Consider the following 27,959-nt stretch of genomic DNA (forward strand, 5'->3'; position numbering starts at 1 on the left):
CGTCTTACTCTGATGAGAATGCCAGTTCTGTTTCCCCTTTTCCTTTAGTGTTTCCGTGGCCGGACTGCCCAGACAAAGGGCTCCGCTGGTGTGTTTGTAAATAGCGGGTCAGCATTGAGGAATTTGAAGTCTGATTTACGGTGTGTAATTGCAGAACCAATGTCCAAAAGTGTTTGTCTGTCATAGACAATAAGGAAGACAACATCCAACATAAAAAACATAAGAATTGTAAACAAAACAAACAAAAAACTACAATGTTGTGTCGGAGCTCACAACGCAGCAGCCATACTTGGCGCCATCTTGAGTCCAATATCTCTATCCATATATGTATATGTATGTGTATATATATATATATATATATATATATATATATATATATATATATATATATATATATATATATATATATATATGTCTATTTTTCTTTTCAATATTTATTTATTTTTTTATTCAATTTTTTATGATTTTTTTAAAGTCTTTTTGCTGTTTTGTAATGTTGTGTACTGGAAGCTCCTGTCACCAAGACAAATTCCTTGAATGTGTAAGCATACTTGGCAATATAGCTCATTCTGATTCTGATTCTGATTAATCTTAAAGTTCATAAAAAAATATTTTATTTTATTTTTTAAAACACTGGACCTTAATGCTTACTTAATTTACAATTTAAAACCATGACTTGCACTGCACACAAATAACTATTTGTGGCAGCAGGGCATGGTCAAGCGTCCTTTCGGAGAGAGAGAAAGCATTAAGGGCACTTGCACCTGAGCTAGATTATGTTTAACTCCTGTTTCTAATTCCAGTGAGCATGGGGAAACCAGCATATAAACAGCCGCCACCAGCAGAGGAGAGAGAGAGAGAGTCTGGCACAAGGAAGGCCACGGTGCTCCTGTAGCTGTTACATTTAATCTGTTATGTTTGTGAAGCTGATGTGTTTAAGTGACTATGTGCCTGTGTAGCTGATGAGTTTGTGAAGTTGTAAAGCATTGAAGTGGCCAATTAAAAGTCTTACCTGAGCCTGGAAAACCTGCTTCCCTGTGTTCTCCTTCCCTTCTGTTGTGAAGCTGTGCTAATATTGGCATTATATTCATTTTGTTTAGCCAGAGGGGAACTGGTCCCCACAGTGAGCCTGTTTTCTCCCAAGGTTATTTTTCTCTAATAACCAACATCTTATGGAGTTTTGTGTTCCTTGCCACAGTTGCCTTTAGCTTGCTCACAGGGATTCTAAATACAATTGTTATTTAATTATTAAATTTCTATACACATTTTACAATCATATTTAATCAAACTACACAATGATCACTGTAAGACATTAAAGATATTAGTTTCATTTTGTTTTTGTTTTTGTTAATGCATGATTTCCTGTGAAGCTGCTTTGAAATGATGTGTGTTGTGAAAAATGCTATACAAATAAAAATGACTTGGCTCGACTTCTTGGTGATTTCAACATACACCTAAGACAAGCCACAGGCCACTGAACTTCATGCTCCTCTGGCCTTTTATCGACCTGAAACAGCTATGCACTACTGCAACGCACAGATCGGGAAACCAGCTGGATCACATTTTTACACATAACTGTACCTCGAGTAACTCCACTGCCTAAATAACCTGCGCTTAACCCCACACAAGTAGAAAATTACAGATCTTTTTCTCCCCTCCCATTCATGGCAATATCACTTGAGAGGGAAGTTTTCAATCAGACCTCTGTCTTTCTCTCACAGAAAAAGCTGACGACAATCAGTCAGGCTTCAAAAGCGGACCTTCCACCTAGACTGCCCTGCTGTCTGTCACCGAATTGCTGAGACAGGCGAGAGCTGGCTCCAGATCATCCGTCCTTATTCTGCTGGATCTATCTGCAGCCTTTGACACAGTCAACCATCAGATCCTCCTGTCTACCCTCTCTACTCTGGGTATTACAGGAACTCTGCTTAGCTGGTTCAAGTTCTATCTCTCAGGTACACCCCTCCTTGTCTCTCCACACTGTCTGCTGGTTGCTGCATGTATCAAGTTCAAGGCTCTGATGCTGTCATAAAGAAAAGTCACTGTGTCTGCTCTAGCTTACCTAAAATCAGTCCTGCAGACCTACATTCCCACCAGAAAGCTGAGGTCTGCAAGTAAGTGGTGCTTTGTGGTACCAACACAAAGAGGCACCACATCACTTTCCCAGACTTTCGGCTTCACTGAACCTCAATGGTTGAATGACCTACCATACTTCTCTGTCTTCAAAAAACAGCTAAAGACAACTTTTTTGTGAGCATTTGACCATACACTTAAATTAAAAATTAATAATAAAAAAATAAAAAATAAACTTCTTGTACTCTAATATCTGTCTTGGCTAGTACTTTTCTAATGCAGTTGAAACTTTGTAATGCAGGACTTTTCATGTTACTGTCTCCTTAATATGAATCGCTTATGTTGTATCCTTTCACAATTTATAATTCGCTTTGGATAAAAGCTCTGCTAAATGAATAAGTGTAATATGAAGAATGTTGAGAAACATAACTGTCGTGTTCACATTGATCCAACAAACTTGCATCTTTGCATGTTGTTGTTCACTTTTGAAGATGACTGACAAGAAAGAGGTTGCAGAAGAAGCAAAACATGCACGATTTTAATATAATCAAATATATGCTTGATTTATTTAAATATGTTTAGCATGTATTCAATGTGACATTAGGCTATAACATATTCATTCTGAGAGTTCCGTTGGAGGACAGAGGCGGCAAAAATATTTTACACATGAGATGTAGTCATGAGATCATCCCTATGCCCTACTAACTCCAAAGGGCAGAGCCTTTGAAGTAGGTACTCTGAAAGGAACATGGCATCATTTTCTCACTTTGGAACGACCCTTCGACAGAACATTTAAAAAGAGTATATTCTAATAGAGTATATTTTCTTTCTGAAAGAGCTGCACACACGGAACGTCTTTTTAAAGACGCGTCTTTTTAAAGATGCCTTTCTGTTTGTGTGTTATTCCTGGTTGCGGTTGTTATCTCTCCGCTTGCGATGGCCATGATCACTGTCTTTCGTGTCTGGGCGCTGCTCACGCAGAGACATCGTTTGTTGATGGATCATGTCCTCATTGTGAAAACATGACCATGGCAACGTTGCAGTTGCAGTTTGCATTCGTAAGAAAGCAAGCCACCCCAGCGGCTCCCCACGCCGGTCCTTCTACCTATGGGTTTGAGGCCGCGTCAGTTAGCGCTGGGGCGATTTGGGACCTCAATGGGACCACCTCCGCCGGGTATCCCCCCACGGACCTCCCACTCTCCAGCACGCTCGCTTGCCCCAGTTGCGCGCTCAGGCGAGATAGCCGGCTCGTCTCAGGGCAAGTTCAACCTCTCGTTCAGAGCCCAGGAAGAGGACGAGTTATCGAGCACAGCATTGGCGAGCAGGCTCGTCCAGTCAGATGCAGAGGCTTCGACTGGGCTTCCTCCTTCCAGAATGGTCGCCCAGTCCCAGGCTGACGTGGAAATGACGGACATGCTTTGGTCGGGCTAGAGTCGAACCCTCCACTCTCCCCTGAACCCTCGCGGATCGAGGACGTCTGGCCCTTGGACGGGATGCAGAGGACTTAAGTGGCCTACCACCAGCGGTGGTAGACATGATCACTCAGGCTAGGGCTCCCTCTACGAGGCGCCTGTATGAATTGAAATGGCGTCTGTTTCCTAAGTGGTGTTTTTCCCGACGCGAAGACCCTCAGAGATGCGCAGTCGGATCGGTGCTTTCCTTCCTGCAAGAGAGGTTGGAGGGGCGGTCCCCCTCCACCTTGAAGGTGTATGTAGCTGCTATTTTGGCTCATCACGATGCGGTAGATGGTAAGTACTTGGGGAAGCACGACTTGATCATCAGGTTCCTGAGAGGTGCTAGGAGGTTGAACCCCTCTAGACCATGCCTCATCCCCCCGTGGGACCTCTCTGTAGTCCTTCAGGGTCTACAGGGAGCTCCCTTTGAGCCCTTGGAGTCAGCTGAGCTTAAGGCACTCTCTTTGAAGACTGCCCTCCTGACTGCGCTCACTTCCATCAAGAGGGTAGGGGACCTGCAGGCGTTCTCTGTCAGCAAATCGTGCCTGGAGTTCGGTCCGGGTTACTCTCACGTGATCCTGAGACCGCGACCGGGCTATGTGCCCAAGGTTCCCACGACCCCTTTTAGGGATCAGGTGGTGAACCTGCAAGCACTGCCCCAGGAGGAGGCAGACCCAGCCTTGGCGTTGCTGTGTCCGGTGTGAGCTTTACACATCTATTTGGATCGCACACAGAGCTTTAGAAGCTCCAAGCAGCTCTTTGTCTGCTTTGGTGGACAGCGAAAAGGAAGCGCTGTCTCCAAACAGAGGATCTCCCACTGGGTCATTGATGCCATCACGATGGCATATCAGGCTCAGGACATGCCACCCCCTGCAGGGTTACGAGCCCACTCTACCAGGAGTGTGGCGGCCTCCTGGGCCCTGGCCAGTGTCACCTCTTTGGCAGACATCTGCAGAGCAGCGGGCTGGGCAGCACACAACACCTTTGTGAGGTTCTACAATCTCTGGGTTGAGCCGGTCTCATCCCGAGTAGTGGCACTCAGGAGCAGGTAAGTTTCGGGACAACTGGCCGGGTGTACCGCTTGCGCATAGTGCCTTTCCCCTCCCTTGATGTGAAGACGTGAGCTCTTGACTCCCAGTAGTGTTCACAGACTGTGATCCCTGGATGACTTTCCTATTTAGCCCTCTGGCAGTTGAGTTTGTGGAGAAACTCGCTGCCGGCTCAGTAAGTGCGCTAATGAGGCCCTGTACTGAGGTAGGTGCTCCGCATGTGCTGGTTCCCCCGAAGGCAACCCTATGTAATACTTTCTGCAAAATTGTTTACCTGTCTGTAAACTGCATCTTCCTTGGGCAGGGGCCCCTCTGCCCCTGGTCACCATACTTTGTAGAAACTCCTCCCCCTTTAGGTAGGACCTACCATGGGACCTCTCCACATGACATACTTCCGACAAGGCTCGGTAAGACCATGTGACGTATTTCCACTCAAAATACCCCCCCCCTTTTTTTGGGCGGGGTGTGGTCTCTGCGGTATCTTCCCCTTGGGAGTGACACCCCCCCGACGTAGACACTTAGGGCTCCCAGTCAGTTAATAAATTCCACTCTTTTTGGGGAGAAAAGAGAAGGAAAAGAGGCCTTGGCTGGACTAGCCTGTCCACCTATTCATTGGGCAGTCGACTTGTTCCTGAAGGACTGTTCGCTCATAAAGAATGTTGGGGGAGGTTACATGATGGCCTGGTGCACTGGCTATGAGGCACACAGCAGTCTGCCCGTCACACACCGCCAGTTCACGTAACACAGTTCAGTTAGTTGTGGCGTTTTGTATAGGGACCCCTAGTGTCACTACATCGACACAACGTTGAGTGAGTGACAGATTGGGAACGTCATGGTTACTTTTGTAACCTCCGTTCCCTGATGGAGGGAACGAGACGTTGTGTCCCTCTTGCCACAACGCTGAACTACCTGCTGAAATGGCCGGGACCTTATCTCGGCTCCTCAGCACAAAACCTGAATGAGTAGTCGCATACCAGCTCCTTTTATACCCGTATGTCCAGGGGAGTGGCATGCAAATTCCACTCGCCAATTCTCATTGGCCATTTAAAAAAGGATCAGAGGTGTTTGGGGCTCCCAAGAGTGACCCCTAGTCTCACTACATCGACGCAACGTCTCGTTCCCTCCATCAGGGAACGGAGGTTACGGAAGTAACCATGACGTTTTTCTCCTCTGTAAATATGTCCAGTTCTAATAAATGTTCTGTTAGAATGTTTGAACACAGCCCTACATAAATTAGGTGTTAATAAACTTTTTTAAAGATTTTATTGTGGTTATTATCAGTAAATTCACATCTGCCTCCCAACGTTATGCTTTACTGTCAAATGTGAACTTCTGTGTGACAGAAAATATGCAGTATACCCAGATAGCACACGTACATCTCCGAAATGTCTGTTTTAGATATTTTCATCTGGAACACTTCACAGTCTAATTAACATCTGCTAAACATCATAAAACGATCATTCTAAATCATAAATGTCTCAAAGATATCTGATGAATGTCTTACTGACATCCAAGAGGAAATGTTTTATAGACGTATTGCAAATGAGCAAACAACCAAAAAAATACGTCTTCCAGATTTCAGTAGTTTGCAAGTTGTAATCCTGCGTTGAGGATAGTGTAAACATGTGTGGCTCGCGGTCCTGGGCATAGGGGGCTTGAGGCTCAAGACTCGACTTAGATTATTTATTGATGAATAGATAGGAGGAGAAGGGGTGGTGGAGGGATGCCGGAAGACTCGATGCCACGTAGAGGTAAGCAGCTGTTTATATACGCTTACTCTGGGCAGTGTGATCCCGAACCTTGTTAAATGAAACTCCATGTAAACACACACATCAAATAAATGTCTGGGTGATGTACTGTACATGTGCTTTTAGAGTAAATATTGTTAACTGCATTTAAGATTCAATAATAATATCACTATATATAATAATATCAGCTAGACAGCAAAACAATCATGGGGGAACGCCTGGGCCAGGTGGGCTGAATATTTCCAGGGCTGACTGTTTTTTCTTTTTTTTGTCCCAGTCCTGTCCTGAGTGGAAGTATATATAGAAAGTGTCAGTTCTAGGAAAAGGGTGATGAGGTCAGAGTGGAAGCAGCAGAGATGAAAGGATGACAGGTTTCTGCAGAGTTTTTCAAATCAAATTTAAGACAGTATTAATTTTATTTGTTTAAAGTATGTCCATACACAACAAACCCACACAATCTCAAAATAAATCATGTATCTCAGATTATTTTTCCTAAACCAGCTAGGGCGCACATTCAACAAGGCCTTAGAACTTGTAACATTGCTTATAAGCAAAACAGTGTATCTTCAAGTTTAAAATACTCAAGACATGTTTTCCACATATATATGCATCTATGCAATAAAATGTCTTAAGACTTATGACTATAGTTTTTAAAATCAATATATTTAATGTTCCTGTAAAGTTCCTAGTCTTTACAACAAATGACAGGGTGGGCCAGACAGAGGCTTCATGAGTCCAAATTGATTTAAATCACAGAATCAGATTATTGTGCAACCAAAATTCAGAGAGAGAGAGAGAGAGAGAGAGAGAGAGAGAGAGAGAGAGAGAGAGAGAGAGAGAGAGAGAGAGAGAGAGAGAGAGAGAGAGAGAGAGAGAGAGAGAGAGAGAGAGAGATAATGTAGGACTTTTTAACAATGCATAATGTAGGACTTTTTAACAATAAACAATCCCAAAATACAAGGAGGAATCTTATTTTGAAATGTATGTGCTGCACTGCTTTCCACCCTCCAGAATAGGCTTTGTCAAGTCAACATTCAAAGTTTGTCTTATACAACTTTCCTTTTCTTGTTTAATTGATAATGTTAGAGGCCTAACACAAGTTATTTTAGTGAGTTTTGTTTTTTAATTCTGTGGCAAGGATACTGGAATGCAACATGACGGTTTGCTTGATTTGTTTAGAGCTCCTGTTTTATCACAGCTTTGGAGTTCCTGGACTGCAAGTGGGTGGAGTGACTGGGTTTAACGTTCACTAATGTAAGAGCCGAAAAGCTCAGCTGTCACTTCACATAGACTCTTAGTCCCTAAGAGCTACAACTGAAAAAGCAAAGAGGTTAAATATAGCTCAGCAGTGCAGTGGAGCTGTCCAGGATCACTGATAGAGGAAGCATGTGTAGTGTAGTGCACCTTCAGCCCCTGCAATAGAATAACAGCTTTCTCCTCTTCACTGTCTCTATCACTCTAATCGTGACTCATTGTTTTTACAGCCACTCTTTTACAGGCCATTCTAATGGCTTCAGTCATGCTTTCTTTCACTTGTTGGCTGAGGGTTTAAAGTGTGAGAGGTGGGGGGCACACACCTGTTTCTCAGTTCAGAACTACATGACAAAGAAAAGGTCTAAGGAACACTTACATTTTTGGATGATGGACTTGCTTTAAAGGGGTGCTACTTAGAAGAAGACTTCTTTAGACTGTCTAACCAGGAGCATATCTCTACTTAAGGAGTATTTGTGAGGCTTAGGGACCATTGAGGGTAAGTGTGTCTTAAGCACATTATTCTTTTAAAGATTAAATATACCTTCACATACAGCTGGATAATTCCTTGCTCTTTGGTAGTTGATATGATATGTCAAACATTGTCCTGCAGTGCGAAATGCTTTGATCAGTCTAAAACTGTTTTATACAACTTTTTTTAAATTCTTGTATAATTATTATACGTGCAGTTTTATGACCTCATAGTCGTTGAAAGTCTACATAAGGCTATTTGCACTTTTAAAAAGCAGAAAAGCAGAAAAGGTGATTAAAAATGATGAAACAATGAACAATGACTAATTTACATCAAGTTTAGGACAAACATTTATATGTATAAGAGAAAAAGTTCATGGATATGCTTTTTGAAACTCACTTGTATGGGCAGAGGATTTTAATTTCTTAATATAGGATATCATGCACTTTTTTGTGAGTTAACTCTACTAGCAGTGCTGGGTAGTAATGGATTACATGTAATCTGGATTACATAATCAGATTACAAAAATCAAGTACTTGAAATTGGATTAAATTACATTTTAAAATTCTCATAATCGGACTGCAGTTACTTTTTATAGATTACATGATTACATATTAACAAGGCAACGGCAGTAAATTGTTTATAATTTATTGATCATTTTCATATCAATATCATCATATTCTTACCCCGAAATGCAATAATCTCACAGATGAACATTTTGAGTATGTGCTCCTTTTACATTACAACAATAAGATAAGCACCTCAGCTAAGGAATGGGTGATGGACTATTAATAAGTAGTAAGTGTTAAAACATGTAATGCTTTTATTGTTTTATACACTTAAAATAAACTAGATATTTAAAAAAAAAGTTTTATTATTTCTTACTACCTCACCAATGGTGTGCGGCTCACACATTGAATTTAATTGCTTCAAAGGATCTAGTAAATGCCATCTCTAAGTGTCCTGCCCACAGGGTACACAGTAGTTCTACTGCAAAATGTGCAGCAATATGGAACAAAGCTCCTCGCTCTACTGTTGTTTCTGATGCAGTAGAGTCAACTGCATGAAACTTGACAAAACTTGACACAATTGTTCCTTGTGTGACTCATTGGAACTCTGCTGTTTTAAAATATTTTGCTCATTTAGAACATTCTTGCTGTTTAAAAGATAATATCTTGCATCTCAGCTTTGGAAGAGGTGATGGACTATCAGAAAACAGTAAGGGTTAAAAGTGTTTCAGTGTTTTTAGATTTCAGTGCTTTGACCTAGTTGCTGCTGTTAATTGTATGGTAATTACATTTAGTTCATTTTATGATCGTTTTATGTTGATTTTATGGTCATTAATGTTCATAATGCTGCTATTGTTTTATGCACTTAAAATGAACTTGATGTCTCAGTGTTTTGAATGATAAACTTTGGCCATAAAATGATTATCCTACACAAATGCATGTGACATAAAATATAATTAGGTTGAAAGTAATGCAAAGTAATCTGATTAGATTACCCAAAAATGTAATAAGAAATTATGATTGCATTTTTTTGTCATATAATTTGTAATCAGTACCTGATTACAATTCACATGTAATCTGCCCAGCACTGTCTACTAGTACTATAATGGTAACATTACCCTGACCTAGTAAACTAAAGTAACATTATCAAAAGGTTTTTGTGTAGAAAGTGGTGTTCTGTTGTTCTGTGGGAATGCACCAGTTGCTGGCACCAATTTTTAATGATGTACTACATAATGTTACATGAGAGAGATATACATACTAGGCTATACTTTGTAGTGTGTACTTTCAGACTGAAATATTGATAACATTATAAACTCGATGCAACAAAATGAATGTACAAAAATTATTTTGTGGATAAAATGCATTTCTTGATTCAGACAACCCCTTTTGTGGGCACTATATCACATTCACAGAATGAGCATTTTGTCCATGAAACGCATTTTGTGACATGCTGTGTGCATGTTGAATTTTATACATTTCTGTAGAATAAAAATGCAACTGGCTTTTGTCTTTCTGTGCACGAAATGCATTTAAGTGTGATTGCATTTCATTATGAAATACTGCATTTCGTGTCACGCAATTCATTTAGTCCACTTAATTAGCCATTTTACCCCATTCATTAAAAACGTGACGTGATGATGGTTGCATACCATTCACTGCATAGAATACATTTTTCTGCTGAAATGATTCATTTAAGATTAAGCCATAAAGATTATTTGAACCTTAGACTCTCTTGGTTGTATTTGGAAAGCATGTCCTCCAAATTGTTCATAAATGCCTTTTCATGCCAAAAAATTAGGATTGCAGCCATAATGTTGGAACAACTATCAAACTGCTAGATGCAGATATTGCTGTTCAGGAAAAAGTATTGTCACTTGTAAGTCATCATATTGCATTACTGAACTCAACTAGTCTTCTCAATATGACATGATAAAGAACAGTTGGCACATGACATCGTCGATTTGCTTTGGTTGGGTGGATGACAACATTAATGATAATGCTCAAGCAATGCTCAACAGCTTATTCCCCTATAAGAACAGTGTTCAATTCAGTCTAATATAACAGTGGGCCATCTGTAAATCCACACCAAATCAAATACCTTAAGGAGCTGAAATTATATGAATTTCTATAATATTGCAGTACAGTATTTTTTTTAGTCTTTCACTACTATAAGGGCAGCTGACTGACAATAAACCAGAGTTACAGTATCATAAGGCTGGTATTCAGAGGTCATTGTGGTATTTAGCACCTGGACTGTTGCTTTTGGTCAGTGGTCTGGCCACTTATTGCTGTAATAACAGGTTTGATTGGTCAATGGAGGAACCATATGGCTCCTTTTTAGAAAATGACACAGGGAAGTTTGTAAAGGAAGCCTGGTACATTTATTTATTTTGAGGATTTTGTGTCGTAGGTAATTGATAAACTTGGGTAACTGGATTGATGAGATTCTGGAGGGTTCTAGAATGTTTGTCACTGGACATTTCATAGATGGATGGTTCACTGAGTTGATACGTACTGTATTTTATCACAGCCTCATCCAGGTGTTGTTTACAGCTCTTATTAATACCACGGCTTCTACTTGAACTTCAAACTCAAACTCCACCCTGTTGGAATGGCCTTTTAAACTGCTATTCAATGATGTCATGTAACCAGAGAGACCTGCATCTCTTGGTTTTGGTTTACTGATGGTATACTGTATTCTGCTTCTTCAGGAGTTCAGAAAAGCTGTTACCATAGCATATAACAGGTTAGAGGGGTATCGTTGAATATCAGTTATATTGATGACTTCATATTATTATTATTATTATTATTATTATTATTATTATAGAGCTTACGATTCAGCCACTGAAAATACCCATTTTAATTGACCACTGACCTGAATTTTGTATAGGCTATGTTGGTTAGAGACTTGAAATGGGAAAAATTTGATTTTGTGAAAGCTGTATACTTTTTTCTTTCTTAAAAAAAAAAAATGTTTAGTAATGTAAGGCAATTACTCAGGGATGGTGTCAGTTTTAAAACTGAAGTCTGTCTTTTAACTTTTAGAAAGTTATATGAATGATATGTGCAGGGACTCAAAGTTTGAATGGGTTAAGGTCAGGCGCATGAGATTGCCTCTCCAAAACTGCTATGCATTTGTACATACTTTGCATGCAGGCAAGGTATTTATGAGTTGTAAGATGCATACTACATGCTGAAACCCAGTAAGATAACTGCCCTAGCTGAACAGGAGTTATGGATGTCCGATATAAATAGAAGCAGATGACTGTATACAGTAAGATGAAATGGAAAATATCCAGTTCGCTCACACAGTAATAGAAACTGATCATACAGTTATATCAAAGAGAGCCATAAAAAGTACATGCCATGATGTGTTGGCAATTTATGTTTATTGTTAAAGTTAATTGTTATATTGCCTCTTAATGCAGTAGCAGCTGATAGACTTTGATCTTCTTCACTCTTCTGGACCAGGCGCAGTCTCTATCAAAAGTTGCAATATTTTTCCTTCTCTTTCCTTGGGGTGGGAAAAAAAATGTGGATTTTCCAACGAATCACACTCTTCATTTGAACAATCCTGACATCGATTTAAGGATTAGCTGAAAGAGAATTTCTTTCACATACAAGCAAATTGGACTTCATAATCGAAATACTATGGTCCTAATAAAGTGCCCAATGTGGTCTTCTGCTGTTGTTGCCCATCCACCTCAAGGTTCGACGTGTTGATGTGAACATTAACTTAAAGTCCTGACCCATATCTGCATGATTTTATGCAATACGCTGCTGACACATGATTGGCTGATTAGATAATCGCATGAATAAGTATGTGTATTGGTATTGCTAATAAAGTGCTTGGTGAGTGTATACCGAAATTAATCGGTAGTGAATCAAACTGGAAAATCTGTATCAATACCCAGCCCTAGTCCTTCATTTTTTGCTATATTCTAGACCAGTGGTTCTCACCTGGTTTTGCTTGAGGTTATCCTAGAAAAGACAACAAAAAATATCCCTAAAACCAAACATTGAAATGTATTAATATAACCATGAACTTCATGGGCTCAGCAATATACAAAATTATTAACATGACAGGCTTTTTTTTGTAAATGCATTTACACAAGCAAAAGTCTGATTCACTTTTGATGATTTGTTGTGATGTGTTCAGATTCCATTGCTTTCTTCCGGAAAAACTCGACAGTTTTGTTTTATAGTTTGAGTGTTTTGTTTCTAAATGTCTTTTGAATTTCAATGGTTTAATGCTCTCGGCAGCTAATAATTGACTGCACAAAACACATTGTGGTTTTTACAAGTATTTAATGCAGTCTGGGACATATTTTATTTTACCTTGGGTAAAATCAGAAAAGGTTAGTAAACGATTATATCAAACTAAACTTATGTTAACACATTTTGTTTACGTCATGTGGAAATACTATTTAATGTTTACGGATTTGCCCCATTCACTTTCATTAGTTTCACAGATATTTGCTTTTTTTCTTAAGGAAAAATAAATTTTTGCAGTAATCAGCATTATGCCACAAATGTTGTAAATAATACTCTTTTAAGACTGGATGTTTTCAATTGATAAAATTTTTGTAAGACAAAGATTGTATTGCTCAGGTACTTTTCCCCTGTGTCTTCAATGTATGTAGTGCTACCAAGGTAGACCTATCACACGTATTTCGTACTTGCAGACACCATGTCTTGCCAAATGCCATGACTCTTCCAACCCTTATTTAGACACCTTGGGCCCATCATGTGATAGGACCATTAAAACCTTTCATTTCTTCAGTGGCAGCACAAGAATGTGGACGTTGGACAGCTGCTGATGCCAGCTGGTTGTCTTCAGGAGCTGACATCAGAGACCAATGTAGGTCCTACATAACACTGCCAGCTCAGCAAAATCAGGGACTTTTGATGAACACAAATGTAACTTTAGAATGTACAAATTTTACTGTTAAAACTGCTTTAATTGCCTTTCTCCTGAAAGACATGACATTTGTTAATGTCAAAGTGGACAGATCTGTAATTGGCAGTCATTGAACACTAAGCCTAACACTCTTTGAAATGCAATAAATGATAGGAATGTGCATTGGTTTTAATTTTTGCCAAGTAACCTCGATTGCCCAGATCTGCATGTGCGAAAACACCCAACGTAGTTACTACAAATGGCCAAAGCAACTGTCGGACATGCTTTATAAATAACTCTTTACTATGCGTGCTGACATCTCTCAAGAGCATGAAATCAAAGTATTGGATTCACGTGCTGCTCAGTGCATTCTCTGAAGAGCTCAAGAGGTGTGGCTGGAGACTCTAATAATGTGACTGACAGCTGGACCCGGTCATTGGTCAGGCTCTAAAAGTGATACAGTAGTTCACCCAAAAAGATAAATTACGACATCATTCACTCACCCTCAAATTGTTCTATTGACTTTCTCTCTTCCATGGAACACAAAAGCAGATGTCAGATAGAATGAAAGCCTCAGACACCATTCACTGTCATTGTATGGAAAATAGCAGTGGCAGTCCGTTAGGGAATTTTCTGGGGAGGCTGGTAAGTAAAACGATACTGATTGATCAAACTAATAAAAAATTGCAGCATGTTTTATCATATTTTTTGCTGATAATTATGCTCCTGTACACAGGTGATCTCTCCCTGTGACTTACAATAGTCTTGATACCTACTGATGTGTTTTAATCTTTCTGAGAGTCAACCCAAAATGTTTCAATTTAATTAACAAACAGAACAAATCACACAGTGTCATCAACATACTATGACCAAAACAAACATTTATAAATGAATGGAGGTGTGAAGGCAAACCCCATCCTCCGCTCCTTCACCAAGTCGAATTTATATACGAATCGTTCTGTCTTGTTTTAAGATCCTTTAGTAATTTGTATTTCATTGCAATTTTGGCAAAGTTTAAACGTTTCTGCACCTGTTGCGTTAAGCACAGGCAGTCATCCCTTACAAAAATGTTTGAGTTCTGTCAAACTAGTAGCAAACTTGCCACAAATTAGCTTTTGATTCGCCACAAATGTTTGCCAGAAGTTTGCAGCTCTTCACCGGTATTTGTGAACATGCAACAAACAATTTGCCGCAAGGCTCATTTGTATGTAAAAATTATCAGTGGCAATTTGCTATGAACTCTCGATTTTTATAGGGGTTGATTATGCACTAACGTGATACTGAAAGGTTTGAAACGTTACCTCTGATAATGATAGTTTATATATGTGGAAGGAGGAACATTTTTATTATGCCTCCATTTTATCTTTTTTGGACAAAAGCAAATGACGTTGCGTCATTTGAATATCCATTATGATTGGCCAGTTTACTAATGAGAAGAGCCTTTATGCTGTCAGCCGCCTCTATGCACATTAGTAGGTAAATTGATTAAAATAGCTGTTAAAATAGCTGCAGAGTTAAGCAGACTCTGATCTGGCTCTAGGGCACCTCCTAATTCTGTGTTAAGATGTAATGGTCCATTTAAAGATGTATTAAAATATGCAGGTTATAGCCAGTGTCACCCTCTAGTATCAGAGGAATATTATGTACAGGAATCAAAAATAAACATTGAGCTGCACATTAGCCGCTTTTCCACCATTGGGCCGAACAGTTCTCATCGCAAAACCTTACCGTTCCGTTCCGATCCGGGCCAGCTGGCATGGTTATGGTTTCTTTTTCCACTGTGGTGTGTTGAAATCAGGAGAATGCATGTAACAGATCCATCTGTTGGAGACGGAGTGAGAGGTAAACATTGGAACAAGTGCACTATGTAGGATGATCGCATATTCCAGTTGTTAGGACTGCTTTTTTCCCCCTGCTTTTACTCTGCTAACAAACAACAAAGACACAGACCATTTCACAAAAACGAAAGTAAAAAGTAAAGTGGTTTACCATCATTTGCTGAGGGCTTGTGTTTGCCACCGGACACCAACATGCAGAAACGAGTCACCACGTACTGAATCCGTTCCACCAGCACAGTTGAGAACGGTTGAGTACAGTTAGCTAACAGTGCCAAGAATTCCAGTCCAAGAACGGTTTATAATCGTGCCATGCCGAACGTGCTCAGGGGGGAAAATGCTACTATAACCGTTCTGTACTGTGCTCAGAACCTTTCAGCCTGATGGTGGAAAAGCGGCTATTATTGTTCACAACTATGATTCCTGTGTAAATATGTTTGTCATCTTTGTGCAACATTAAAACATCAGTGAAAACGCATCTTTTCATGATATATTCTACATATGATATGGCTTCTATGCCACCATTGCAGTATGAAAATGGTTTTAAACTCAGGTTGATAGAGTTTGAATTTTAGCCAGAAATGCTGCACAGGCTTTAAGTGTTAAAATGTTTAATACAAGAACTCAAAAAAGAAGTACAAATCTACAAATACCAATCAATAATCGATCAGCCACAACATTAAAACCCCCTACCTAATATTGTGTAGATCCCCCTCATGCCACCAAAACAGCACCAACCTGAGATGCTATTTTTCTCACCACAATTGTACAGAGCAGTTATCTGAGTTACCGTAGACTTTGTCAGTTCGAACTAGTCTGCCTTTTTCTGTTTACCTCTCTCGTCAACAAGGCATTTCCATCTGTAGAACTGCCCCTCACTGAATGTTTTTTGTTTTTGGTACCATTCTGAGTAAATTCTAGGGACTGTTGTGTGTGAAAAACAGAAATACTCAAACCAGCCCGTCTGGCACCAACAATCATCCATGCGATTATCTAATGAGCCAATCGTGTGGCAGCAGTGCAGTGCATAAAATCATTCAGATACGGGTCAGGAGCTTCAGTTAATGTTCACATCAACCATGAGAATGGGGGAAAAAAATTATCTCAGTAATTTGGACCATGGTATGAGTGTTGGTGCCAAATGGGCTGGTTTGAGTATTTCTGTCACTGCTGATCTCCTGGGATTTTCACACACAACAGTCTCGAGAATTTACTCCGAATGGTGCCAAAAACCAAAAACATCCAGTGAGAGGCAGTTCTGTGGATGGAAATGCCTTGTTGATGAGAGAGGTCAACAGAGAATGGACAGACTGGTTCGAACTGACAAAGTCTACGGTAACTCAGATAACCGCTCTGTACAATTGTGGTGAGAAGAATATCATGTCAGAATGCTATTCTGAGATGTGGGTTGGCGCTGTTTTGGTGGCACGAAGGGGACCTACACAATATTAGGCAGGTGGTTTTAATGTTGTGGCTGATCGGTGTATAATGTTGCTATCAGACAGGAAAAATCTCTTGTATTGGTTATTGGTGAAGTTGTTTTTTGGAATGCATCAAAAGTTTTGTGCTTACCAAAACTTAGCAGAACAATCCACTTAAAGGTGCACTCAGTACGTTTTTGTTCATGTGGTCACTTACACTGACACTTACACTGGGGCAGGGATGCAGCATCATTCAAACACAATAGTTTTCCGTTATAAATGCCATTGTAGAAAATCAGCATTCGCAGTAAGTCATGAATAACAGAATCCACGAGTGAAAGTGTCCAATAACAGGGCAGTTACTGAGATTAAGTGAGTAGTATTCAGCTGGCCATGTGATTCTAACATGGCAGCCCCCATGAGGGGACCCGCTCCATGTAGAATAAATCAGCTTTTATAAGGTTACTAATATGACTAGAGTCTTCATCTCAAGTGAGTCATCATAATTATATACATTTGTTTCAAAATTACTATTAATTTCTTTAGCAGTAAAACTTTTTATAATCAGGAGTGCACCTTTAAAAGATTCATATTCTTCACTAAAAATGCAGATGATATTGTTTCTTTTTAGTTTAGGCTTTTTGAGACAGCTTTGTTAATGAAACACTGGCCCAGTGTGAAAAACAAACTGTTGTTTGCACATAAGCATGAAAAGTTTACTTTAAACTTTGAATACATTTCCCACTATAAATGATAACCATAAACATAGGTTTGAGTAACCATTGCAAGTCCACCCATGTTGTCATAACCCTGTAGGTTGGTCCAGCAATTTAATACAGTAGCTTTGTATAAACACCAAAGGTATTCCTACGCCTGTCCAGCAAGTTCGCCTTGGATAATGTGCGTAAATGGATCCAAAGAAGCATTTCTTACAACACATACTGTAGCATTTCTTGTCATTATGACTTTTACCCAGTAGTGTAGTCTAGGGCATACGCAGGCATACGCCATATGCCCACCTGACTTTCTTCGGATTTTGTGTATGCCCACCTAAAATAAATGATGATGCGTATGGCCACTAGAACAACTAGTAAGCTTTTGACCTGGAACTTTTGCAATCTACTAACACGATGCAGCACCATTGAGCAAAGTTTTTGTACAGAGATTCTCTCTAAACATGCATGGAGCTGCAGGAGGTGGTATCGTAACTGATGGCACAGACAAGACAGACAGTCCGACTAATCTGATCCACCAATCAGAACGTTAATTTCAGACGTAATTAGATATCTGCTGTCGGTGGTGTTTTTTTCACGTGATATCAAATCATTTAAATTTATTTTTCTAAGTAGGAAAACAATTTCACTATACACAGAAAATCACATTATAGTACACAAATAAAACAATAACCATTAATTCTTATGTAATCTATATACAGCCACAACATTAAAACCACCTGCCTAATATCGTGTAGTTCCACTGCGTGCCGCCAAAACAGCTCTGACCCCTCGAAGCATGGACTCCACAAGACCTCTGAGGGTGTCCTGTGTTATCATGGCACCAAGATGTTAGCAGCAGATCCTTTAAGTCCTGTAAGTTGCGAGGTGGGGCCTCCATGGATAAAACTTTTTGGTCCAGCACATCCCATAGATGCTCAATCATATTGAGATCTGGGGAAATTGGAGGCCATGTCAACACCTTGAACTCTTTGTCATGTTCCTCAAACCATTCCTGAACAATTTTTGCAGTGTGGCAGGGTGCATTATCCTGCTGAAAGAGGCCACTGCCATCAGGGAATACTGTTGCCATGAAGGGGTGTACGTGGTCTGCAACAATCTTTAGGTAGGTGGTACGTGGCAAAGTAACATCCACATGAATTCCAGAGCCCAAGGCTTCCCAGCAGAACATTTCCCAGAGCATCACACTGCCTCCGCCGGCCTGCCTTCTTTCCATGGTGCATCCTGATGCCATCTCTTCCCCAGGTAAACAATGCACCCGGCCGTCCACATGATCTAAAAGAAAACATGAATCATCAGACCAGGCCACCTTCTTCCATTGCTCCATGGTACAGTTCTGACACTCACGTGCCCATTGTAGGCGCTTTTAGTGGTGGACAGGGGTCAGCATGTGCACTCTGACTGGTCTGCGGCTACGCAGCCCCATACGCAGCAAGCTGCAATGCACTGTGTGTTCTGACACCTTTCTATCATGGCCAGCATTAAGTTTTTCAGCAATTTGTGCTACAGTTGCTCTTCTGTGGAATCGGACCAGACGGGATAGCCTTCGCTCCCCATGCATATCAGTGAGCCTTGGGCGCCCATGACCCTGTCGCTGGTTCACCGGTTGTCCTTCCTTGGACCACTTTTGGTATGTACTAACCACCGCATACCAGGAACACCCTACAAGACCTGCCAATTTAGAAATGCTCTGATCCAGTTGTCTAGCCATCACAATTTGGCCCTGTCAAAGTTGCTCAGATCCTTACGCTTGCCCATTTTTCCTGCTTCCAACACATGAAATTCAAGAACTGACTGTTCTTGACTGATGCTGATATATCCCACCCCTTGACAGGTGCCATTGTAACGAGATAATAAATGTTATTTACTCCACTTGTCAGTGGTTTTAACATTGTGGCTGATCAGTTTATGGTAATACAAGACAACGTGTTAAGTTAACGTGAACATTATTACACTTATATACAATGCTTAACAGTTTATTGTGTATTATGTATGTATTAGTTTATTAATTAGAGTACTTATAAAGTATTAACAATTTTCATAGTAGCCTAATGAAAGGAACATTAATGACACCTATTAATTTAAATACATATTGAACACCATGGTTCTTAGTAGTGTACTGTACACCATGCCAACAAGAAACCTACCCTGATATACATTTTGTAAGTTCATGTGGGACTATAATTACATCAGTATTTTAATTTTATTTAAAAAAAATTATGGAAAAAATATATTTCTTACACATTTTACATATGTACTGTATAAAAATGTAAATATAGGAATTTTAGAGACTGGGTGCATGTTTTATTCACAGTATACTTCATAAATTCACAGTATGCCCACCTCTTCAGACACTATTACACCACTGTTTTTACCCACAACATTTATGTGGCATTCTGCAGTTAATGGCCAGGGCCTGTATTCACCAAAAATCTTAAGGCTTAAGTAGCTCCTAAACCCTTGACAACTTAGAAGTTGTCCTAAGGACTCCTAAATGTCTAAGAGTGAATCACAAACTATCCAAAGCATGGCTGCTCTCGTCAATCCACGTTAAAATCAAGTCAATTTATTAGAATATTATAATGACATTGACCTTAAAATCACGAGGGTGTTTTCATTCAATTTTAAATTAGGTAGGGATGCAATAACCTCTTCCACGAACCAAACCAATCCAATTACACGGGAGATTAAGGTTCTGAGCTATATTTTATCAGTATCTAGCCTACTATTTGGGGTGAAATATCATGAAGTTTATGTAGCCAATGTGGGATAAATCTATATTCATTTGTATAAATACAGTGCATCCGGAAAGTATTCACAGCGCTTCACTTTTTCCACATTTTGTTATGTTACAGCCTTATTCCAAAATGGATTAAATTCATTATTTTCCTCAAAATTCTACAGACAATACCCAATCATGACAATGTGAAAGAAGTTTGTTTGAAATCTTTGCAAATTTATTAAAAATAAAACACGAAAAAAATCACATGTACGTAAGTATTCACAGCCTTTGCCATGACACTCAAAATTGAGCTCAGGTGCATCCTGTTTCCACTAATCAACCTTGAGATGTTTCTACAACTTGATTGGAGTCCACCTGTGGTAAATTCAGTTTATTGGACATGATTTGGAAAGGCACACACCTGTCCCACAAGGTCCCACAGTTAACAGTGCATGTCAGAGAACAAACCAAGCCATGAAGTCCAAGGAATTGTCTGTAGACCTCCGAGACAGGATTGTATCGAGGCTCAGATCTGAGGAAGGGTGCAGAAATTTTTCTGTAGCATCGAAGGTGCCAGTGAGCACAGTGGCCTCCATCATCCGTAAATGGAAGAAGTTTGGAACCACCAGGACTCTTCCTAGAGCTGGCCGCCTGGCCAAACTGAGCGATCGGGGGAGAAGGGCCTTAGTCAGGGAGGTGACCAAGAACCCGATGGTCACTCTGACAGAGCTCCAGAATTTCTCTGTGGAGAGAGGAGAACCTTCCAGAAGAACAACCATCTCTGCAGCACTCCACCAATCAGGCCTGTATGGTAGAGTGGCCAGACGGAAGCCACTCCTCTGTAAAAGGAACATGACAGCCCACCTGGAGTTTGCCAAAAGGCACCTGAAGGACTCTCAGACCATGAGAAACAAAGATTGAACTCTTTGGCCTGAATGGCAAGCGTCATGTCTGGAGGAAACCAGGCACCGCTCATCACCTGGCCAATACCATTCCTACAGTGAAGCATGGTGGTGGCAGCATCATGCTGTGGGGATGTTTTTCAGCGGCAGGAACTGGGAGACTAGTCAGGATCGAGGGAAAGATGAATGCAGCAATGTACAGAGACATCCTTGATGAAAACCTGCTCCAGAGCGCTCTGGACCTCAGACTGGAGTGAAGGTTCATCTTCCAACAGGACAATGACCCTAAGCACACAGCCAAGATAACAAAGGAGTGGCTCCGGGACAACTCTGTGAATGTCCTTGAGTGGCCCAGCCAGAGCCCAGATTTGAACCCGATTGAACATCTCTGGAGAGATCTGAAAATGGCTGTGCACCGGCGCTCCCCATCCAACCTGATGGAGCTTGAGAGGTCCTGCAAAGAAGAATGGGAGAAACTGCCCAAAAATAGGTGTGCCAAGCTTGTAGCATCATACTCAAAAAGATTTGAGGCTGTAATTGGTGCCAAATGTGCTTCAACAGTATTGAGCAAAGGCTGTGAATACTTATGTACATGTGATTTTTTTCGATTTTTATTTTTAATTAATTTGCAAAGATTTCAAACAAACTTCTTTCACATTGTCATTATGGGGTATTGTTTGTAGAATTTTGAGGGAAATAATGAATTTAATCCATTTTGGAATAAGGCTGTAACATCATAAAATGTGGAAAAAGTGAAGCGCTATGAATACTTTCCGGATGCACTGTAGGCTATATTGAACAATAGTGAAAAATATAAATTTGCTGTGTATGATTACAATTACACAGAACAAATAAACCAATTACCTGTGGCAGATGTTTGTCGCTTAAAGTCTGCGATCTCTGCTCTTGACTGAGACTGAAGAGTACCACTGTTTCTCACACTCTTCATGCGTCACAAAATCAAAGCAAATGCCACATTGATGTGGAAAAATATTTTTTCCCATGCTTTTTTAGCTTTAATGGTGATGCCGCCTCAAAAGTTCCCTTTAATTATGTGTTTCTGTATATACTAATCGGTTAGTATGCAAACTGAACACAGAAAGAAATATAGATACTTTGACCTATTGTTGGTTTATTATATCATGCGATGTGTATTATCTAATTTCAAAGACCCTAATTGAATATTGCAATGTTTTTTGTCTTGTTTTTTTACAATTGAACCTAGCTAACTTTGGATGTCACTGCATGTTAATGTCAGATATACAAATGTTCCATGAAGTCTTGTGCATGTACATAATAATTTTAATAATGGATTTTCATATTAAATATTGAGAGTCTGGGTCTAGGACAAATGTAAAACAGATTCTAGATTATATTAAAAATGAAATCTATACATACATAAAAGGCAATAAAAAATAAATAAAAAATACTAAAAATAAATGAAAAAATTTTCTAAGTCAGTTTTAATGTGACCTTCATATAACAAAAAGAAATAAGCTGAAATTGTTACTTTTAATAAAAATCAACTCCTGAGACATGAAAGTGCTGAAAGAAAACACCAAATATTGGATCAACCACATAGAAATTATGCAAAACAAATCTGATTCTTTTTTCTTTTACCTTTCAATCACAGGAGGAAAATGAGGTCCCCAGGCAGTACAGTGGACAGCCCAGCTAATGAAATACTGGTTGTCACGCAAACTTCACATGACATCAAAGAGGAAGAGGAGGGGAAAATACTGGATAGGGTTAAGCAAACAAATGACGAAGAGAAGACTGGGCCAAATAATGATGAGAAACCAACACAGAATGAAGACCAAATGTTTAAGCTGAAAGATCTGTCCAAAAATGACCTTCTGAAACTGCTTGGAATCATGGAAGGAGAGATTCAGGTTGAAATTTTTCATGAAATGTGAAAATGAAAGATTAGGAAGTCAGCAACGCAGACAGCACACGTACACTACCGGTCAAAAGTTTTGAAATACTTGACTGAAATGTTTCTCGTGATCTTAAAAATATTTTGATCTGAAGGCGTATGCTTAAATGTTTGAAATTAGTTTTGTAGACAAAAATATATTTGTGCCACCATATTAATTTATTTCATTATAAAGCTAAAATTAAAAAAAAAAAAAAAAAAAAAAAAAAACATTTTGAAATTGATGACTTGGACCAAATAATAAAGAAAAGCAGCCAATAAGTGCCCAACATAGATGGGAACTCCTATAATACTGTTTAAAAATCATCCCAGGGTGATACCTCAAGAAGTTGGTTGAGAAAATGTCAAGAGTACATGCCTGCAAACTCTAGGCAAAGGGTGACTACTTTGAAGATGCTAAAATATAACACAGTTCCCTATCTGTCACTCACTTGATGTTGTGTCGATGTAGTGACACTAGGGGTCACTCTTGGGAGCTCAAAACACTTCTGGTCTTTGATAAAAGGCCAATGAAAATTGGCGAGTGAATTACCACTCCCCCGGACATACGGGTATAAAAGGAGCTGGTATGCAACCACTCATTCAGATTTTCTCTTCGGAGCCGAACGTCGATGCTCACTGAGCTGAATTCCCACGGCTGTTCATTCACCTCTGCTGGATCTGATGGCGCATTTCAGCGGCTTCTCCCTCCTCTGCACTGGTGCACTGCAGAGAACACCCCTGGGCGCTTAGACAGAAATAAAAGAGTATATTTCTCTAAAAGAGCGGCACACACGGAACGTCTTTTTAAAGACACGTCTTTTTAAAGATGCCTTTCCGTTTGTGTGTTATTCCTGGTTGCGGTTGTTATCTCTCGCCTTCTGACGGCCACGATCACTGTCTTTTGTGTCTGCCCCTGGCAGGGCTACCAGGGGTGTGGCGGCCTCCTGTGCCTTGATCAGTGGCATCTCTCTAACAGACATTTGCAGAGCAGCAGGCTGGGCAACACCCACCACCTTTGCGAGGTTTTACAATCTCCGGGTGGAACCGGTTTCGTCCCGTGTAGTGGCACGTACAAGCAGGTAAGTCCGGGACAGCTGGCCAGGTGTATCACTTGCGCATAGCGCCTTTCACCTCCCCTGAGCTGAAGATGTGCTCTGTTGACTCCCAGTAGTGTTCACAAACTGTGTGCCCTGGATGATTTCCTTCGAGCTCTGTGGCTGATGAGTTCGCGGAGAAACTCGCTGCCGGCTCAGTACATGTGCTAACTAAGCCCTGTACTGGGGTAGGTGCTCCGCATGTGGTGATTCCCCATAGGTAACCCCATGCGACGTATATCTTCTGATAATTTGTTTCCCTGTTGGTAAACTGCATCTTCCTTGGGCAGAGCCCACTCTGCCCCAGTCACCATGTTTGTAGAAACTCCTCCCCCTTAGGGTAGGACCTACCATGGGACTTCTCCACATGACATACTTCCGACACAGTTCGGCAAGACCATGTGACGTATTTCCACTCAAAATACCCCCCCCCCGCCCACCACTTTCTGGGCGGGGTGTGGTCTCCGCGGTGTCTTCCCCTTGGAAGGGACACCCCCCCCGACGTAGACCTGGTGGCCCCAGTCGGTTAATTCCTTTTATATATATATATATATATATATATATATATATATATATATATATATATAAAAAAAAAAAAAAAAAAAAAAGGATAAGAGGCTACGACTGGGCTAGCTTCTCTCTATGTTTTGGGTAGTCGACTTGTCCCTGAAGGGCCATTCGACACTCATAACAGCGTTGGGGGAGGTTACATGTTGGCCTGGTGCGCTGGCTATGAGGCACACAGTGGTCTGCCCGTCACACACCGCCAGTTCACGTGACACAGTTCAGCCAGTTGCGGCGTTTCGTATAGGGACCCCTAGTATCACTACATCGACCCAACATTGAGTGAGTGACAGATAGGGAACGTCCTGGTTACTTGTGTAACCTCCGTTCCCTGATGGAGGGAACGAGATGTTGTGTCCCTCCTGCCACAATGCTGAACTACCCGCTGAAATGGCCGGGACCTTGTCTCGGCTCCTCAGCACAAAACCTGAATGAGTGGTTGCACGCCAGCTCCTTTTATACCCGTATGTCCGGGGGAGTGGTATGCAAATACCACTCTCCAATTTTCATTGGCCTTTTATCAAAGACCAGAGGTGTTTCGGGCTCCCAAGAGTGACCCCTAGTGTCACTACATCGACACAATGTCTCATTCCTTCCATCAGGGAACGGAGATTACACAAGTAACCAGGACGTTTTGATTTATTTTGGATTTTGTTTAGTCACAACATAATTCCCATAGTTCCATTTATGTTATTCCATAGTTTTGATGACTTTACTATTATTCTAATAATAGTTAAAATAAATTATAATAAAGAATGAGTAAGTGTTTCAAAACTTTTGACCGGTAGTGTATGTCTCTGAGATGTCTGTTTTAGATCTTTTCATCTGGAAAGAATCGCATTTTAATTAACATCTGCTAAACATTTAAAAAAAAAATCAGATTTACAAACATTCTAAATCATTAACGTCTCAAAAGACATCTGCAGAATGTCTTATTGACATCTGATAGGAAACATATTATAGACATATGGCAGATGAGCAAACAACCTAAAAAATACATCTTCCAGATGTAAACACACACACATTAAATAGACATCTGGGTGATGTACGTGTGCTATCAGGGAAGTCATTGGATAGACTATATAAAAAGTGGCTTGAGAAGTATATTGTTTGTTTTATAGTGATGTTGCTGGTTTCAAAAAGTCAATAGTTTTCAGTGTTCCACACTGAAGTAGTTTTGAGTTTTATCTGTCCTGCCTGATGTTAGTTTGTCTGGCACCATCTGGTGTAAATGGAAAATAATAACTTTTTTTTGTTTATGTTTTACATGCACTACCACCCCAAGGTTCATCAGCATAGAATAAAATGATTATGCTTTCCAAACATATTACTAAGATAGCATTTCTTCTGTATAGAATATTCTTTAATTTAAAGGTTAGTCTCAGTTATCAGTTATTATGTTTGTTAATGGTTTTCACCCAGGCACGAGAAGATGTGATATGTCTGTTGAGCTCTGCACTGACGAGTCGACCGATGGAGCTAGAGTCTCGTTATGGCTCAGCAAGGCCCACAAGACCCTTGCAGGCCCTAAAGAGAGACAGCATGCTCAACAAGAACCACACACACCACGACAATGTGTATGAGAAGCCTATGGCAGAGGTATCAAACCAAGTGGCACCTGCAAACAAATGATGACTGAGCTTTTCTCAAAACTAACTTAACTTTTCCAAGTGGCAATATTGCAATGATGTTTAACCATAAGATGATTTTTAGTAGATGTATCAGTTCCCCTCAAGTTTACACGTGTTACATAGCACTTGTTCACCACATGAACTATGGATATGTTCCACATCTGAAAGTGTCCAAGAACATTTCTGTTTTAATTTTGAACAGTATATGTATGTTTTATTATTTAAAACTGAAAAAAATATCTCTGTGGAAAGTTTTGCTTGAAAAGTGTGCTTGTGCAACCTTTCTTGTCAAAGTCAATATATTAGATAAATTATTATAGGCTGAATAAGTGTCCCAATACTTCTGGTTCCACTGTAGACATAAATTCTATTCTATTCTGTTCTGTTCTATTCTATTCTATTCTATTCTATTCAGTGTGTGTGTGTGTGTGTGTTTGTTTGTAAGTGTGTGTGCATTAAAATAGTGCAGGTCCTTTCCTCTGTCAAATTTACAATTTTGTTGTTTTTTTCTGTTTGTGTCTCAGCTGGACAGACTGCAGGATAAGCACAGGGAGTCATACCGTCGCATGCTGGAACAACTGTTACTGGCAGAGAAAAGCCACAGACACACCGTCCATGAGCTGGACACGGAGAAACGCAAACACGTGGACTATATGAACAAGAGTGATGACTTCACCAACCTACTGGAGCAGGAACGAGAGAGGTGAGATAGAAAGAGTTATGGCAGGGAAGAAACAAACTATTCAAATGCAATTCCAAGCAATATACAGTACAATAGATAAGTAAATAAATGAGATTTTACATTATCTAAAGAAAATGCACGTGTTGCTTGTCCATGCTAACCCTTACAAAAAATCTAGAGTTCTGGCAAACTAGCCATTAACTTGCCACAAATTTGCCACTCATTATTTTCACATGCAAATGAGCTTGTGATTCGCCACAAATGTTTGCCAGAAGTTTCCAGCTCTTCACCGGTAGTGGTGAACCTGCAGCAAACCTTTGGCAACAATGGACAATTTGCCGCAAGTTTGTCGCAAAGGGAAAGTAAGGGAAACTTGCTAGCATGATGCTCGGGTGTTCTCGATGGTTACCAGAGTGTTGTTATGCAGTGGCTAAGGCATTCTTAATGGTTTTTAGCGTGAATATGCGGTTGCTAGGATGTTCTAGGTGGTTGCTTACTGGCCCAAGTAAAAATAGCCCACCCCAAGGATTTTTTTCACCTGCTTTATCATCTGCCAGACAAACAGTTTATGTCTACCCTGCTGAAAAGACCATCTTATGTTTTGTTTTGGATGCTGGTGTACTGGGTAGGGTTGCACCAGCTATGCGTATGGTCTCACTTAAGTTGGGACGTAAAGTTCACACTAAGGGCTTAGTAACTACTAGTTAGTTAGTAACTAAGTCAGTGCTTAATTTGGTTGCACCACTGGTTCTTAAGGCAAGACTTAGCTAGTAGGTCGTAAACACTCCATAAAGTAATGCGTAGTTGCATAATATGACGCTTACCTGTATTGATCCAATAAGCAGCCTTCAAATTTGAACATAAAAGTGTTAAAATGCCATGCATTTCAGTTTAATCTTGTTACAGTTAATGTTCAAACCTTGCTTTCTCTCATAACTGTCAGCTGTAATAAACTATATTCCCATTAAAATAAGATGTGTAATAAAAGTAGATTTAA

The 27,959-nt window shown here is 40.2% G+C and overlaps 1 protein-coding gene across 2 annotated transcripts in view; it reads left to right on the forward strand.

The window, feature by feature from the left end:
• The first annotated feature begins 7,942 nt into the window (after positions 1–7,942).
• LOC127455058 (filamin-A-interacting protein 1-like) overlaps positions 7,943–27,959 on the forward strand; it is a 42,119-nt gene continuing 22,102 nt past the window's right edge. For both annotated transcript variants that reach the window (XM_051722619.1, XM_051722620.1), the window contains exons 1-5: positions 7,943–8,074; positions 13,343–13,420; positions 22,707–22,965; positions 26,072–26,248; positions 26,805–26,983. In XM_051722619.1, coding sequence (XP_051578579.1) covers positions 13,419–13,420; positions 22,707–22,965; positions 26,072–26,248; positions 26,805–26,983 — 617 coding nt within the window. In that variant the 5' untranslated portion in view covers positions 7,943–8,074; positions 13,343–13,418. The remainder of the gene's footprint in view (positions 8,075–13,342; positions 13,421–22,706; positions 22,966–26,071; positions 26,249–26,804; positions 26,984–27,959) is intronic.

This window comes from Myxocyprinus asiaticus, chromosome 17, assembly GCF_019703515.2.
Source record: "Myxocyprinus asiaticus isolate MX2 ecotype Aquarium Trade chromosome 17, UBuf_Myxa_2, whole genome shotgun sequence".
Lineage (NCBI taxonomy): Eukaryota > Metazoa > Chordata > Actinopteri > Cypriniformes > Catostomidae > Myxocyprinus > Myxocyprinus asiaticus.